Here is a 16,980-nt window from a genome sequence, read left to right on the forward strand (position 1 = left end):
AACTGTGTAAATTTTGAAATAGCCAACACTGGTAATTGTATTACTTGTGGTATTCTGATTTATTTTTTTTTCCTGAGCTATAATGCCAAAATTTGAACTCTGCTCCTACATTTCCCACCATATCAGACAGTGGAAACTAGGCTACAATACAGCTGTGCAGTGGTTAGCACTCTGGCCTCATAGTGAGAAGGTTGCTGGTTTGAGTTTGGGTTGGGTACTTTGCAATCTTTTATTTCAATCGTAGCACTGAACAGGGGTATTAATGTTTAGGTCAAAAATGTAAAAAAAAAAAAATATCCTCAGTTACCTGTTAGTCATTGTCTTCAAATCGTTTGTTTGTTATTTACTCATTATGCTAAACTGAGAGGAGAGATCTATAATCCTGGTGAAAATGTTCTGGGTAAATAGTGAAAAAAATACAGATTTTTACATTTCGCTGGGCAATTATTTTATTACACCTTCACCCATTGTATTGTTGTTTTTTTAATTGCCATTTGAAAAACATACATACAATCAGGTAGTTACATTAAGATATGGTGTCATACAGTAAATTCAAATTGATAATGGACATAACTGGAAGAAACCAAAGACAGAAAAATATAGTGCAGTAACAATGGGGAAAATGACTTCCCAAGAAAAACACAAGAGAAAAATTTAACGAAAGCATGCATGGATAAAATCGGAGGTTTCGGAATAACTAGTGTTTATAGTGATCTGGCAATTTGTTGCTTTTTTATTGTGTACTAGTTTTGAAGACTTAAGCAGTATTTTGAAATGGGGGGGGAGTGACTGGAGATGGGAAGTGTTTGAGATTTTTGATTATGTATCAAAAAAATATGCGCGTGTCTCATAATGAAACGCATCAAATGAAACGTGTCATGTGGGAGGGGGGAACTTCCATACCTTCCAGACTTCGCTGAGGGCCTTGACAGCCCTAGGGTATTTTAGCCACGCCCCCCGACTCCCTCCGGACGTACTTCCGGTTAGCCGCAGAGCTGCCTACGGATGTGTGATGCAATCAGCTGTAAGGACATTTTCAACTCTTCATAAGTTCATTTACACGCTTTTCACCCATTCATGTTCTGAACTGCATGCTGAGATACCGGTTGATTCGTCGTAGTGTCATTAAACTCCTCCAACGGGCAGAGAAACGACTGTTTGCATTAGCTAACGTTAGCGCGAGGACTCCCCCCGTGCTGCTTATTGCGCGTCAGCTGATGTCGGGAGTGTTTTTGTTTCTTCTCGCGGCTTTTATTCACTCTGATTTCTCCTCTTCGCCAGCGCTTCCAGAGGACCTCCATAGGACTGTATTTTGAGACACTGCACTGTGTATTAAACGTGTAAAAGGATCTATATCGGAGAAATGGCCGCCGCTGCGCCCCCTCCAGCCGCCGCAGCAGCCTCAGCCGCGGCCACCGAGAACTCGAGCCCCGGACCGAGCGGCACCGGCAGCTCCGCGGCGGCCGACGGAGGCAACCAGGACAGCACCTTTGAGTGTAACATCTGTCTGGACACAGCCAAGGATGCCGTGATCAGCCTGTGTGGGCACCTCTTCTGGTAAGAGCCTGCTGTTTACATGTCGGGGCCATCGGTGAGGAATTTCAGCGTCCAAGAATCCATGTAAACAAACAAAACATGGCCTGGGAACGAACCAGCAGAGAAGGATCGACCCTCCCGTCTGTTTTCAGATCTGTAAATGCATCGAACGGTCTTAACCGGCTCGTGAATTAACTCACATTAACAACAGTGTTATAATTGAGCACATATAAGCCATTGCTTCAAAATGTGCATATTTTTTTTGCAGAAATTTGTCAATAATACTCATTATTTACATCTTAAGCAGCTTGTTTGTCAGATATAATATTCAAGTACAGATTGTGAATATATGCCTGAACCTGATGTTTTGTAGGCATGCCATGGCGCAGTCAACTTCTTTAAACACCCATGAACCTCTGTCCACTCAGAATACAACAAATCAGAATATCACATACATGTTGTTTTAGTATTTCTACAACTAGAATAAATTAAAGAAATACAAGTATCATAGGTTATACGCATTGTCTTAAAATAGGGGGACTAAAGCATGATCTATTTATTATAACATTGTGAGATGTTTATTACATCTAATCGCCGAAATAATCATTTTTTGAAGTCATACAGATGCTACTTCCACATTTGGGATATTTAACTGACCAAACTTCATTCTTTCTTCTTCCTCCTTGCACATTCAGTTGGCCCTGTTTGCATCAGGTAAGAAATGGATATTTCTTTATTTTTTCTTTAGTATTTAAACACTAATGCCATTAAAGTGCGACACAGTTTCTCACATCTCTTTGCCTTTACCCAGTGGTTGGAGACCCGACCCACCAGACAAGTGTGTCCTGTTTGTAAAGCTGGCATCAGCCGAGAAAAAGTAATTCCCTTATATGGACGGGGAAGCACGGGTCAACAGGATCCCAGGTGGGTGTTGTCGGGTGTTGCAACAAGAGAACTTTAACGTGTTGTCGAATAATCCTGCTCAGGGCGCACCGCTAGTTTTGTAATCCACAATCAAAACTTGTGCAAACGCCTCCGCAAGTTAACAATGTGGTTTTTGTTTTTAAAGAGAAAGGACACCACCGAGACCGCAAGGACAAAGGCCTGAGCCTGAAAACCGCGGCGTGAGTACAATAATCAAACATACTTTCATAATCTAAAGCCAATCGGGGCATGATTTTGTGCCAGACTAATACCTGCAGACGTCCTTCTAAACGTGCGGCGGCGGTTTACCCGTGTCGCGTCAGCCGTCCAGTAACATTGTGCACCGATGATGAAACCATTACATGCGATGATGCAGGTGCACCAGTGCAAACCTCTGTTTTATTCATTAACAAACTGACTTCTCCCTTTGGGATCTATTACACGCTAAGAGCCGAGCTGCGGCGTGTCCCCGGAGAATGACCACAAGCCGTGGCGAATTTTGCATCACTATATGTTTTACCAGCGCGTCGCGTACTGCGACGAAGACGACTGATATTTAAACGCCGTTTTCAGGTCTCTTGTGATACGTTTACATATTTACTGTTCAAAAGGCTTCAACGTAGATGAGGCGTCTTCTAAATTTGATGTTTGTAATGAAGCCACTTAGTTAAGAGAGAGAAAAAAAGTAGAATTTGATGTAGGAAGGGGGAAAAAACAACCCTAAATTGACTTTATTTTAATGGCAAAATACTCGTCTTCCAGGGGTTTCAGGGATTCGGCTTCGGAGACGGAGGTTTCCAAATGTCATTTGGAATCGGTGCGTTTCCATTCGGTATTTTTGCCACAGCTTTCAACATCAACGACGGACGACCCCCTCCAGGTACCTGTGCTTTTAAGCCCTCCACCCCGGGCGCTGCTCTGCGTTTCAAAAAAAAAATATTTGCGGTGCGACACGTTCAATAACCTTTTTAAAACTCTTCCAACAGCGGCCCCGGGGACACCCCAGCACACGGATGAACAGTTTCTGTCGCGACTCTTCCTGTTTGTCGCTCTGGTGATTATGTTTTGGCTCCTGATTGCATGAAAACGTCATGTGTTGACTCTAAACGGGGTCGGTTCCATCTTGTATTGTTTGGTTTTATTTTTGCCGCTCACACTGACAGGAAGTGACGTAAAGCGGGATTTCGTTAGTCGTACTAATTTAGTCTTTCCGACGAACCATTTTATCTCAGCGGCCTTGTGTTTAAATATGCACACTGCAACAATGGGTGCTAGGAAGGCTTCTGGCTAATTTCATGTTCACTGGTGATGTTTACATCCACAATAACCCAATTCTTACTTAGTGCCGTCATTAGACATCATATTATTAATGCTTTGCAATAATTCGTTAGTCAAAGCGTTGAAACTCAAAACATTTTTCAGGATACAAAGTATGAACGAGAGCAAGATGGAAGATTCATTCATGAAGCAGTGTTACTCTCCAAACTAGAATCTTTTATTATGTTCCATTGCCTGTGTGACTGTAATTAAATGTAAGATACTGTAATTATTACAGAGGTGGGACGAAGACAGGTTGTACATGAAACAAATGTGAAAACGCTCTACAGAGGAAATCTATGTAAATGAATTTGTTCATTAGCTGTCTGGGTTTTCTATTAAAGTATAAATCTGTTTGGACTTTATTGCTTTGCGAGTTAATCTGGTCTCACGAATACACAAATTAAGACACTGAACAGGGTTTCACGTGAATTTACAGCGCTACTTCAATCAACAACTTTGTGCTTTAAAGGATCAAAAGAAAAATAGATGTTTAGTTTGTTTTATGGGAGATTAAGTAAAACAAATGCAGTACAAAAAAAAAAAAAAGTGCTTGGGTTAATTTGGCATTTCTGGCTCTAGCTTTTGTTCGTCCGTCTGTGCTACGTTGAACTCCGCTTCATACATAATCTGCTGGATCTTCATTTTGGTCTCGCACCTTTTCTGCGGCGCGAGTCTCTTCAGCGCCGGGACGAAGCTCAGCAGAAACAGTTCGTCTTCGTCCCTCGGCCTGGCGGGGAACGGGGCCCCATTGTCTTTGGCCTGCCACTTTGCGGCGTTGGCGTTTTGCGACGGCGCCGTGGGCGACTCTTGCGGCGCCCGCCGTTTCCGTCCGGCGTTGTTGCCGGGGGTCACCTGCTGGCCCGACGCCATCTTGGCCAGACCGGCCAGCTGCGCCAGCTGTGTGTCTTGAGACGCCGAGGGGATCTGGCTCACGAATGTCATGTGGGGCTTGGTGTCCGGCGGCGTCACGGGGACCTTTGAGATGCCCTGCGGTGCCTTCATGACCTCGGACAAAGAGGTCTCCCCGTCCACAGAGTCCATGTCGGGAGTGTCCTGGTCGTCGTCGTTGCTGCAGATGTCTGCCACGCCGCTTCTTGAGCCGGTGAAGGGGGCAATAAAATTCATAAGCTGCCTGTATTTCCATTTGCTCTGGATGACTTCGCCTTGCTTCTTGCTTTTGATTTCGGTCCGGATTTCCTTCAGATACCGGTCTCTCATGTTCTTCCATTTTCTTTTGCACTCCTCGGCTTGAAAGAGAAAACATAATGGTGTAAGAAGCAGACAACGATGAATTTAAATCTATGGTGTTTTGTTTTTTTGGGTGGATGTGATACAAATACAGAGAAAACAGAGTATTTTCAAAGTCACTCTTATTTTCCCATCAAGGTTAAAAATATGAACCGCTTCAATATTTCATCAGATATACAACGCATGTCCTGCCTGGTTCCTTTTCGCTGCAGGTTATTTGTTAAATTTGTGGCACAAAATATCACCATCCTCGACACGGCTTCCTCCTGTTCAGGGTTGCTGGAGCTAATCCCGTTAAATATGGATGAAGGCAGCTTGGACAGGTTTCAGTCCATCACAAAAGAGATTATCAACCACACAGGTGTGTGTCTGACCTGTGGGAGGGAAACCACAGACACACCACTACAGGTGGATCATGCAAAATCCACACAGAAAGGCCCGGCCCAGGTTCAAAGTGATGGTGAATGCAAACCACTAATTTGACACGTGTTCCATAATTTATCATCTAAAATGTTTCATTCATTTTTTTTTTTATTGTGGTAATTACAACCCATTCTCAAAAAAAATAAGGGAAATATAGGATCTTATAAATATTTGAATCTTTTGAGACTTGTGAATTTTTTAGCCTGTGTAAATGATGCTAAATACATAAGTTACAGAGATTGAGTTAATTATGGAAACATTGTTTTTTTTCTATTTCCATTGTGCTCTCTTTATTTGCTTTTTTTTCATTCACTTGAGTGTGAATGAAATAAATGTTGCGGGACAAATAGAGGTTTGCTTTATCTTACTGTATTTTATACAATAGGTGGCGCTTTGGTTTTTTTTCTTACCGGGGCCTTTTCCTTCCCTCCCTGCCGCGCCGCGCCGCGCCGCTGCCGCCGCCTGCGCGGCGGCTTCTCCCTCGCTCCAGCGGGCTGCCGCTCCACGCGAAGCTCCGATGCTTTTTTAACGAGCGACGCGGAAACGCACGCTGCTCGTGCGCAAAGCGGCTGCCGCGCGTCGCCGTGCAGGTTCCTTCAGCTCCTCCGCCGCGCCGCGTCGTGCCGAGGCGCCGTGCCGGACACGCGGCACCGCGGAGCTCGACCGTGCTGCTCGGCGCTGCGCGGCCTTACGGAGCGCGAGAAGAGGCTGCTACCGCTAGCACGGCACCGCGCACCGCTGCGTCCACGCCGCCGGGACTGCCTTCCGTTAAAAGCGTGAAACAAAGCCGCAAACCGCCCGCTACAGACGCGAGGAGAAGCCCACAACTCACCGGAGCAACCGACGGTCGATATGTGTCTGTTTAATTCACCACTCCGGCACCTGGTCGGCAAATAATAAGTGGCAGTAAACTTGTGATAAACAAAAATAAATACTCACACGAGAGACCCAACTCGCTGCTGATGCTCCTCCACGCACTCGCACGACTTTCCGTGCAGCGGTAATTCGGTAAAGTGACATTGTACAGCTCCGGGTATTTAAATACGGACAATATTAACTTATCGTCCATTTTGCGCTTGTGTGGTGTCTGGAGCTGCGCGTACGCGGAAGCGGCAGCCTTCTCCCGCCTTTTCCGCCAAGGCTGCTATCGCGAGTGGCGGCGTGCCGCGCCGTACCGCGCCGTGCCGCGTGCAGCGCGGTCTTTATGCCAAAGGGGGGCGCACTTCTCCGCGCTCCTCATTGAACGCGGATTTTCATACGCGTGTCCAAAATAGTCAAATATCATAATCGTCGCCAGTTTTTATTGGGTGGTGTCACTACCATTCTAACATATGTACACAGTTTCCAAACGAACATAAAACAAAGTACAATTATAAAAGAGGATTATTTGCCTCTTTGAATTCAGCATTTGTCATCATGCTTTTGCCCATAAACTGTTATTGAGCCCTGCGATAATGTTGAAACCATCAAATTACATTTTTGATATCCTGTAAATTGTTTAGGTTATCCAAAATTAGGTATTTAATTGAATGAAAAACTGATCCAATATTACAGGCACGACATATACAGTGTAAATATGCCTATAGATTTATTTTAATTCCCACACACACTTTGAGATCAGCTTTGCAAGGTGGTGTTGAATCCAGACAAAAATCAGGTTTTGAGGAATCTATTTTGAGGAACTGTACTTTCTACAAACGCAGAATGGCACAGATTCCTCTGTAGCTATCAGACAAGTGTTTTTTTTTTTAAACCATACAACATCAACAATTCCTGTGTTTCTCTGTACAAACATGAAGAAAACGGAACACAGCTGCAAACCTTCATGCCCCTGGAGATGTTGGGCGCCGATCCAGAAGCAAAGCAGAGAAACACCAAGGATTTCACACATGAGCAGTCTGATGCCATGTGCGGTTCTCTGCTCATTTATCAACTATCAGCATGTGGGTGTATTCATGATCTCATTGCTGTCATCTGGATTAAACCCATCTGAATGAGGCTCTTTATTATTCCTGATTGCCCCCCCCCCCCCCCATTGACTTTCTGTTAGAAAATCCAACTGAACATGTCACCTAAAGCGCACCGAAGCAATTATGCTGAGAAATATCTAAACAAACAACCATTCTTGTGTTAATATTTTTTTTTATCTCCATCACATTAACAATAATTAAGGAGAGTGCTCTAGTGAACACTGTTAAGTATGAATAAAATTTCATCAGTGGGAAAAGAAATACTTATAGATGTACAAGAACTGAAAATATGGTTTGCAATTTGTTACTTCGAACTGGTTAGTGTATTGAAAGCTTTGACGTATGTCTTCTTTTCATGTGGTTTTGAAGGGCAGCAGTGTAGTTACATCAAAAATATAGGTGTTGTCGACAAGAATATCGTGATACCGCTGTAGGATAAAGTTGTTTTACTTTTTAAAAGGAGCATCTCCTGAAAAGAAAAACACACTTTGAGGTATGCACTTTGCTTCTTGTACTAAATATTGCTTACCACAACAAAATGAAGCTTTTATCATTCTAATCCTCCGTAATGAATTTTGAACTGCGTGAACCAACGGGGATGTGATACAATTCTTTCTATTGAGAGCCACAATAACTCCAGATAGCGATCTCACATGCTCCGCAAACTATACATCAACAATCTGGATGCTATTAAACCCAAGTGAAAAGGATGGGATGGTGTTTATTGTTATCTGTTTTCAAAAGCCCTTATAAAGGGAGCTTAAGACAGATTGTGGAAATCCATTAATTCTTTGGAGTGGGGGAAAAAAAAAAAGAAGGTGTATCGCCTTGTATGAAATCAAAGGATTTGCAGTTGGGGGGATGAATTTAACCTGTAATAGCTTTACCGTAGCTGTGCACATTGTCAAAGGGGTCAGACTGCACCACACAGATAAGACACATGATGTATGATCTTGAATACAAACCATGAGGAACAAATCTGATTTCTGAATTTCCTCCTGTCATGCGTGTTTATCAGTACAGACTAGAGTGTACAAATACAATAGTGACAACACACGCCACAGACATTTGTAAAAAAAAAAAAAACGAGTTAACCGTTCATCAGCAACTCCCCCATTGCCCCATGTAATTAATATGCATTAAGCTTGCACAATATCATTTGCTTTAAAAAAAAAAAAAAAAAGAAGACCAGCAGAAGTGTGATTAGAAAAAAAAAAAACCCTCATCGTTTGAACTGGTGCGCACATTCAGCTTACACAAGTCTCCGGCCACACCAAAAAACGTTCATCTTTAAACCCTGGTTTCTAATACCAAGCAATCCCCTTTTCTCTAAAACCTCAACAATAAGGATCTTAGGAGCTCTCCACTTCTCATTTTATGCAGTGAAATCTGATTTCTTTTGGAGAAAGGAATGAGGCAAGATTAACCGAATCTGCCGTCCTCCCTAACCTCTTCACAAAACTGCCCAGATTAGCTAGGAATTAAGTTTCAACCGTTTTATGTGTCTGGTCCATAGAGGGGATTATGGTTTTTACTTTTTTTTTTCCTCCCTTTTTCTTTTTTCTTTTTTTTTTCACCTCACAATTTCACTATAAGGGCCTGACACACTGTTGTGGAGAGAGGAGAAGGAGAAGAGCAACTGAGGCTGAACTGTCCATAAGTGCTCCATGTCACAGTGTCTTATGGTTGTTTTTACTTTGTGATTTACTGGAATCCTCCCCGAGAGATGGATGGGATGAGCAGGACGGTGGGACAGAAGTTCCCCTTTACCATTGAAAATATACTGAGCAGATATCCAAGCGGCAATGGAGATAAGTATGGACCAAGTGAAGTCAAAGAGAAGATGGCAGCTCCTGCTGGCGGCCAGACAGAGATGGTCCGTCACGCCTGTCTGTGCTGCTGCTGCTGCTCCCATTGTGCGGAGATCTTCCAGGCTGACTTCATTCGCGAAGGTAAGACGAAACCCCAGTGTTCGGTCATCATGTGTCGTGAAAGTGGGTTTATCTAAAGACCTAACGTCCAAACCAGACCCTGTCCACGTAGCCTGTCAGTACGGATGGACCCCGGCACTGCTCTCGGGTCAGTGTCGACTGGGGGACGCTCACCGGGAGGAGCAGCCACTGGGTCAGGTGCAGAGACGAACCAGGCGCCACCGGACTATTTTCACCGAAGAGCAGCTGGACGCACTGGAGGAGCTGTTCCTGCAAAACCAGTATCCAGATGTGAACACGAGGGAGAAACTGGCACAGCACACTCACTTGAGAGAAGAGAGAGTAGAGGTATGCCAGCTGGTGTTCAGCTTTTTGACCAATGAGTTCCTTGTTTCACCCTCATATTTCACCCTCTTCAGTCGAGGTTCAACACTGTAACCTTGGATTCCAATCGTCGAATATTTTTGCCCAATTTCTGTGCAAGATGCTGATAATCGACTTTGCTTCTGTTGGTTTGGTTTTGGTAAATGTGGTCATTCTGCGTCTAATGCTGTAAACGAAAGCTGTTTGTCCAAATAATAAAACCACAACTGAATCACATTGCTTCTTTTCTACATTGTAGGTTTGGTTTAAGAACCGAAGAGCAAAGTGGAGGCGCCAAAAAAGACTGTCGTTTGTGGTGGGAAATGCAGAAAACTAAAAATGTCTGCAAAGTGACATACACATTCAGAGAGCAGAAGAAGATAAAGACTTAAAAGAATCTTCTCTACCACAAAATAAACAAAAGTTGAGTTTTGGTGTTGTTTAAATCATGTACTGACTCACTGACGGTGGCACATTAGTTCTTGCTTAAGAACATGCAAATACGGTATATTTTAGCACAAATACTGAAAGTTACATTTTGAATGTGTACATTTTTAATGGTTTGGGCAGATTGTGAAAAGGTTATTTGTGGAACAACATTAAAGTTCTTTTCGACAATGATGGATTTTTTTTATTGCAATAGTAGTACATGAGATTAAAACAATTAATGTGTGAGAAGCACAAAGATAAAAATTGTATATCTGTATTTATTCAAGCAGCTAAAGAAGACATAATTAACTGAAAATAAATAATTCAATGTTTTTTTCTTATGCAATGAAATTATTTTTCAAATAAAATAATGTTATTTGAAAATTCAGTGATAATGATCTCAATTCATCAGTTAAAAACTGTCAACAAAATGTATTTTTGGTATTACAAGACGTTTCTCATAATTTGAATATACTGATCTAATTATCTCACTTAAAACCAGAAGAATTTATAACCCCAAAGTGGATGAAATATGCTTTTATAAGCTTTTGTAATCTGATCAAAATAAATCACTTTTGGCAAAACGACTACCCTCTTAATTCCCAGCATACACATCTTATAAATATCAGAACTGGTTAGGGCTCTAGTTTATTTTCAGCTATAATTCCTTGTCAAGTAGATTTTTAATCAACATATTCTATATGAAATTTCTTTCAAAATAAATACATAAACAAAGCACAATTTGGATAGAATCAACAAATGTGATATTTGCAATGCAATTTAAGTTAATGACTCTGAGTTCATGTTTTGCGTTGACAATAATTTACACACGCTTTCTTTCTGCTTTTTTGAGTAACTTAATACTCTTGTGAGTAACACGAATAGTAGTTTGGAGACTTTGGAGAAATCATCCCAGTGAATGGCAATGATATTTCCCATTGCGATTTATTGCTAATATACGATTGGTGTTTGTTTTTGTGAAATGTCTCCATTATAACGTCACTTAGAATAATCGATTTTCCGAACTTGTTCACGCTGGGGGGGGTTGTTTGTTTGTTTTTCCCCCTCAGCTTTCTTGTATTATTTTGTGCACCTTTTTTTTTTTAACTTCATGTTTTAGTAAAACTATTTTGTTTAAATAAAGTGATTGTAAAAACACAAACGCCGGTTTGTTGACTGACGACTTCCTAAACATCCGGTGACGTCAGACGTTCGCAGGAAACGTAAGTACGTTGTTTGTGCGCTAGTAGCTCGAAGGAGGCTAAAAGTTAGCTCGTACGGGACTGAAGGCGACGTTTGGTTAACTCTAAACCTTTAATCATCGGCAAGATTAAGTAGGTTTCCGGGCGACATTGTTGAAGTTGGAAGGCCGCGCTCTTTTTCCGTTTAATCTCAAGGGATTTAGCTTTTGAGCCGTTAGCACAAGAGGCTAACCACGATGGAGGGCAGCGCCAGTGTGAGGAAAGCGTTGTCCGGGACTCTCGTACCTTCGGCGATCACAACCGTGGCTCTCCGACAGCCAGCCGAGGAGAAGGACACAGACAAGCTGAAGAGGAAAGTGCTCGATGAGGAGGAGTACGTTGAGGTACATGGCTGACAGCCCCACCACGGCTACAATCACATCAACATTGACGTGTCAGCTGCACAAGAAACATAAACAATAGTTATTATCTGTTACGAGCTGGTCGCAACGTAACGAAAACTCGTGATATTGCGTTGTATGTGTTGTTAAACTTGGCTTTTCTGCTGACAGAACGTGACACAATGTCATTAACAGTTTGTTTGTTTTTTTGTCTAAGCTGGAGATGATTGCTATGGGACTGGTCATACACATGATAAATCACATGTTTACAGCACTGTAATGGACAATGAGTGGCCTCATCTGTCATAAGCTCCTCTATGAGTTTAGAGCTTTAATGGTAATAGACCTGTATTTTGATAGAGACTCTCCAGGCACCTTTATACAGTTTGCCCATCATCTGATGTGGATATTGCCTCTACTAATGTTCACCTGCTTTTGTCTTGATAGAGTTTGGAGAAAATCATCCAGAGAGACTTTTTCCCAGATGTGACAAAACTGCAGGCCCAGAAAGATTATCTCGAAGCAGAAGAAAATGGAGATCTGGAAAGAATGAGGGCGATATCCATTCGTTATGGATCGTCTCTGGCAAAAGCTACACCTCAGAACTCCGTGCCCTGTGAGTTAAATATGAATTTAACTTTACCTTCGGGTTTCTTCGTATTTATTACACACTTGCAGTTGTTTTTATTAATTGTTATAAAAATGCTTCATATCTTTCCCCTTTCTTTTGTCATTCTCATATTGAAGATGTGACTCCAGCGAGCTTTGAGACACCAGTTGAGCGCGGAGGTTCTCCCTCCTCCACTTACTGCGGTAAAAGTGTTAATGGAGGTACGTATATATATATTTTTTAAAGATAAAAGACTGTTTGCACAATTCTCTCAGCTTGGTTTTGGTGATGATGCCAAAATAGATATATTTGTAACCCTTAATCATATTCCTGCTGTCAAGAATTCTCTTGCCTCAGTTGCTTTAAAGAGCGTTTATGTTTAAAATGAGTTGAATGTTCAGTTTTTATCTCATTTCCATCATTTGTTGTTATAATTCTAGAGAAAAAAGATGAGGACAAGGAGGACAAACGTCTGCCCTGTCTTGACCAGTTCCTGGCTAAAAATACGAGTGAGGACAACGCATCCTTCGAGCAGATAATGGATCTGGCAGAAGACAAGGAGAAACTGAAGCATGCCTGGTTATATGAGGCTGAGGCTGAATTCAAAGAGGTGTGTACATGTTGAAGGTTTTTTTTTTTTTAGAGTTAGAGTATATGATAATATGTTTGCATCACAACAGAGTTGTAAATATGTGTGAAACCGAACTGTGTTGTTTAGCACACATCTGTTCAGTCAGCTGGTTTACCCGCACTTTTTTTGTCATCGCAAAGTGTGTGGCCGAAACTCTATAAAACATTGTCTTCTTCGTTGTGAGAGTTTTGTTGCTGAAATCACCCTCTGATCTTCTCCCAGCGTCATGAGCAGAACCTGGCCTTGCCGCCAGTCGAGAAGGCAGCACTCGAATGTGTCAAAGCTGGGCTGGAGACATGGGAGTACAAAGCAAAGAATTCCTTGATGTATTATCCAGAGGGTAGGAAGAAGATTGAAGTTTGATTGTCGCCGTTTCAGACGGCGAGATGAGGAATGTTATTTTTTTTTCATTAAATGGGTGGGTTCTGTTTGTCTCATCAGGTGTTAAAGATGACGACGCCCTATTTAAGAAGCCAAGGGAGGTCATTCACAAGAACACTCGCTTTACAGGAGACCCTTTCAGCAAAGCGTTGAACAAGAGTCAGATTCAGCAGGCGGCGGCTCTCAACGCACAGGTAGACTCCACTGATCTGACATCGTGCAAGATGTTTTTTTTTTATTTCTCTGTCTTGGCAGGCTTGGCCTCGGTTGAAAAGAGTGTTTCTTAAAGTAATTAACCCTCATGTTTTTGTGTAGTTTAAACAGGGAAAAGTTGGTCCTGATGGGAAAGAGCTCATCCCACATGATTCTCCGGGAGTGAACGGATACGGTTATGAGAGAACACCGTCACCAGCACCTGGTAAGAGAAAACTAAGAGACAGACACACACTTGAGACCTCCTGACCGCAACGGTGAATTATGGAATTTCTTTCTTTAGTTCTTCTGGAAAGCGTCAATCTGGCATTTTCTGGAAAAATTAGACGCAACGTTGCTTCAACAACAATTTGTTGGTTGTTATTTTTATTTCAAAGCATAGTAGAGCTGCACATTATGGGAAATGACTGCAAATTACCATAATATTCTATACTGAACACCAACCATTTTAAATACTCTCTTGAAAACAATTATGTTGTTTTTTCTAAATCGGTTATATACAATGGCTAAAAGAGTTTATTTAAGCAGCACAATGTAAGTTTGTGATTTCACATTTGCTGCTCTGAAAACAGAAACATTGTTTGACTGTGTTCTTTCAAAACCTTTAAACACAACTTTTTTTTAATCACACCTTTCTCAGTATGAAGTCCTTTGAATGTGGTGTATAAATATGCTTATTAAAAATTCCACTTTCCATGCTCTTTTTTTTGAGGATAATAAAGGGAGTTTTGTTGTTTTTTTCCCCCCATAAAGACAATTACGATTTGATTTGAAAATATTTAAAACTTGTATATTTCAGGTGTCGCTGAGTCGCCTCTGATGACCTGGGGAGAGATCGAGAGCACCCCATTTCGCCTGGATGGGTCAGACAGTCCGTATATCGAGAGGAACCACGGCCCCTCATTTAAGGTGCTCAAGTGTCCGTGTTGGATTCGCTGACTTGTTTAACGTGCGGTTATTTACCGTGCCGGTGTTTGTTTGTCTGCTTCTTTTAAGATTCCAGAACCGGGAAGACGAGAGAGGCTGGGATTAAAGATGGCCAACGAAGCCGCCGCTAAAAACCGCGCAAAGAAGCAAGAAGCTTTACGACGGGTCACAGAAAACCTGGCAAGGTGAAAAGTCATCCCCCTCATCTTATATGTGATCGCTTCGATAACCTCAGCCCAGTGTATTTGTAGACCGCTGAAGTAGAACAAGTCAATTCAAAACTGTCCTTTTTTTTTTTTTTTTTTATTGAAATTATTTGAAGGAATTAAACAGCGGGATCTTTGTGTTGCAGTCTCACACCCAAAGGCCTGAGTCCAGCCCTCACGCCGGCCCTGCAGAGGCTTGTCAATCGGACGTCGAGCAAATACACGGACAAAGCACTGCGGGCGAGCTACACCCCGTCGCCGTCGCACAGCGCCGCCGGCTGCAAGACTCCCCTCGGCGGTCCGTCCACCCCGTCGGGGACACCGACGCCAACCAAAGCCAAGACGCCGGGCTCGCAGGACCTCACGTCACTCACAGACAATCTGCTGCAGCTCCCCAAGAGGCGGAAAGCTTCAGACTTTTTCTGAGGGGGGAGAAACGGGCTCGTCGCAGCGCAGAAAATGTTCTCGCGAAATCTGTTGGGCTCGATCGACACGTACAGTGAAACTGAAGACTTTCCAGGGATCGGTTTGTTAAAGTGTCTTGGAAGAAAATATACATGATTGTCCAAACTATTTAAATTCTGGTTGTTTTTTTTTTCTTTTTTCTTTTCTTTCAAATGTAGTTTTAAATAAAATAGAGGAATTTTGTACAGCTGCTATAACTCAGAGCTTTTTTGTTATTAGTCATGTACATCACTAAACAGTTGTTGGATTCAAACACCAGATAGCATCTTAATACGAAGTGTTTTTTCTACTTCTTACTGATGGTTAAAAATAAGTCAGGCCTGTAATGTCTTCATACTGGGGTTTTTTTGTTTGTTTTTTTAATGAAATTCCAAATATTTAAGCACACTTTTCCTGTTCCATTGGCTGCGTGTTTGTTCTTGTCGAGTAGGGTCAGGTCAATACAAGTCCTGGTGCGACTGCAGCATTAGCGCTTTGTATTTGTTTACATATGAAATCTGCACAGGGAGAGAGACAGAATGTGACCGAACTACAGAAGTGCTTTTGTTACAAAATATAAATCATAGGTGCCCAGCATGTGTCTTGTTTACATCTATTGTGTCACACCTGTGGTTTGAAACAGTTTAGCCAAAGGCATTTGATCTGTTTTAGAGAAGATTTGAGGTTTCAGGGGTCAGATTTTTTTTTCAAGACCCAAGTGAGGCTGTTCAACCTACGCTGATAATTTATGGCTTCAGCGTCTCAGGGGAGTCACAGTTCAGTGTTTTCTCAGGCGAGATGTCTTCCCGGTATAAATCAAACCGTGTTTTTCCTCAGTCGTGTGTCTTTACACAATCGAAGCAGACCCGTAATTGCATTTCGGACAACGTTAAATCTTAATGTTTGCTTGTCAAATTACCATGTCTGTTTCGAATTTGTGTGTGACCACAATTAGTTTAAAGGGGGTTGGAGGTCAGATGCAATGAAGTTATTTTATTTATTTATTTATTTTTAGCACAGCTTCCTGTCAAAGTTAATTATACACGCCATAAAAAGATGGCAAAAGAAAGATGCTGGTTTGTTTAAACCTGCAACATGGCAATCCTTTGACAAAATTTTCTCTTATTTTACTCACTTTCTTTTCCACTTTATTAAACATATTTGCTCAGACAGCTAAAGGTTTATTGTTGAAACGTTTGCAATCGGTACTTTCAGCCTCGATGCAAAGTGCCGATCATCTATTGACATGTGAAAGGATCAGATTTTAATCACGGCACACAGTAATTCTCGCAATCGACAATTAATTTGAGACTTGTCAAATATGTACATTAGTAAATCTCAATTGGAATTGAGGGAAAAAGATACTTCATTTGAAGCTGGTTGAAAAGTGACATTGTACAGCTTTGAGTGTAGGCTTTTGGAAATTTTTCCTCTTTAGCTATAGTATTAATTTGTGGGTGTATAAAGTTGGCTGTGGTCTGTCAGTATCATGATTTGTGATAGTTGAGCCACACACACGCAAATTGAGGCTATAAATCTTCCGGAAGGACTCACCTGTTTTGATAATTACTTTGTTGGAGTTTCACCCCGTCGCTGTCTCACAAGGTCAACAAGACTCCACCGAACAGACTTCAAGGAAGACCATACAATATAATCAATTATTGAGGTTGGTGGATCTTAGTGTGTTGCTCTGTGATAAGAAAATACGTCCAGCCCAAAGAAGCTTACAACACAGCAACAGGAGTAACCATGACCACAGCAGTGAGAAATATGAGGAAAAAATTAAAAGAGACGGTTCAGATTGTTGTCATGCTGCAATATCAAGTGAAGTTTATTTGAAAA

The 16,980-nt window shown here is 41.9% G+C and overlaps 4 protein-coding genes across 4 annotated transcripts; 3 read left to right on the plus strand and 1 right to left on the minus strand.

The window, feature by feature from the left end:
• The first annotated feature begins 977 nt into the window (after nt 1-977).
• On the plus strand, nt 978-4,130 carry rnf185 (ring finger protein 185). The gene is made up of 7 exons (XM_080509594.1): nt 978-1,024; nt 1,282-1,557; nt 2,232-2,250; nt 2,348-2,460; nt 2,606-2,660; nt 3,223-3,340; nt 3,447-4,130. The coding sequence occupies exons 2-7, from the start codon at nt 1,364-1,366 to the stop codon at nt 3,542-3,544; spliced, it is 597 nt and encodes a 198-aa protein (XP_080365720.1). The 5' UTR covers nt 978-1,024; nt 1,282-1,363; the 3' UTR covers nt 3,545-4,130.
• A 180-nt stretch (nt 4,131-4,310) lies between these two features.
• On the minus strand, nt 4,311-6,520 carry LOC308139969 (uncharacterized protein; the record flags this gene model as incomplete). The annotated part of the gene is made up of 2 exons (XM_080509593.1): nt 4,311-5,027; nt 6,391-6,520. The coding sequence occupies 2 exons, from the start codon at nt 6,518-6,520 to the stop codon at nt 4,336-4,338; spliced, it is 822 nt and encodes a 273-aa protein (XP_080365719.1). The 3' UTR covers nt 4,311-4,335.
• Nucleotides 6,521-9,147: 2,627 nt separating this feature from the next.
• Nucleotides 9,148-10,052, plus strand: LOC308139978 (dorsal root ganglia homeobox protein; the record flags this gene model as incomplete). The annotated part of the gene is made up of 3 exons (XM_080509610.1): nt 9,148-9,373; nt 9,465-9,700; nt 9,975-10,052. 3 exons carry the CDS (start codon nt 9,148-9,150, stop codon nt 10,050-10,052), a joined length of 540 nt encoding a protein of 179 aa, XP_080365736.1.
• Nucleotides 10,053-11,395: 1,343 nt separating this feature from the next.
• ess2 (ess-2 splicing factor homolog) lies at nt 11,396-15,536 on the plus strand. Its single transcript, XM_080509609.1, has 10 exons — nt 11,396-11,729; nt 12,174-12,342; nt 12,474-12,557; nt 12,777-12,946; nt 13,190-13,307; nt 13,409-13,542; nt 13,664-13,766; nt 14,361-14,470; nt 14,558-14,673; nt 14,841-15,536. The coding sequence occupies exons 1-10, from the start codon at nt 11,583-11,585 to the stop codon at nt 15,118-15,120; spliced, it is 1,431 nt and encodes a 476-aa protein (XP_080365735.1). The 5' UTR covers nt 11,396-11,582; the 3' UTR covers nt 15,121-15,536.
• Nucleotides 15,537-16,980: the final 1,444 nt, after the last annotated feature.

Source organism: Blennius ocellaris (genome assembly GCF_963422515.1).
Source record: "Blennius ocellaris genome assembly, chromosome: 15".
Taxonomy (NCBI): Eukaryota; Metazoa; Chordata; class Actinopteri; order Blenniiformes; family Blenniidae; genus Blennius; species Blennius ocellaris.

What these genes read in the sequence shown, in the direction of transcription:
- ess2 (XM_080509609.1), top strand. Translation starts at nt 11,583, where the DNA reads ATGGAGGGCAGCGCCAGTGTGAGGAAAGCGTTGTCCGGGACTCTCGTA. An exon ending in ACCTCAGAACTCCGTGCCCT is followed by an intron (nt 12,343 to 12,473) that starts GTGAGTTAAATA and finishes CTCATATTGAAG; the next exon opens with ATGTGACTCCAGCGAGCTTT. An exon ending in GTCACAGAAAACCTGGCAAG is followed by an intron (nt 14,674 to 14,840) that starts GTGAAAAGTCAT and finishes TTTGTGTTGCAG; the next exon opens with TCTCACACCCAAAGGCCTGA.
- rnf185 (XM_080509594.1), top strand. Translation starts at nt 1,364, where the DNA reads ATGGCCGCCGCTGCGCCCCCTCCAGCCGCCGCAGCAGCCTCAGCCGCG. An exon ending in ACGGGTCAACAGGATCCCAG is followed by an intron (nt 2,461 to 2,605) that starts GTGGGTGTTGTC and finishes TTGTTTTTAAAG; the next exon opens with AGAAAGGACACCACCGAGAC. An exon ending in CGACGGACGACCCCCTCCAG is followed by an intron (nt 3,341 to 3,446) that starts GTACCTGTGCTT and finishes CTCTTCCAACAG; the next exon opens with CGGCCCCGGGGACACCCCAG.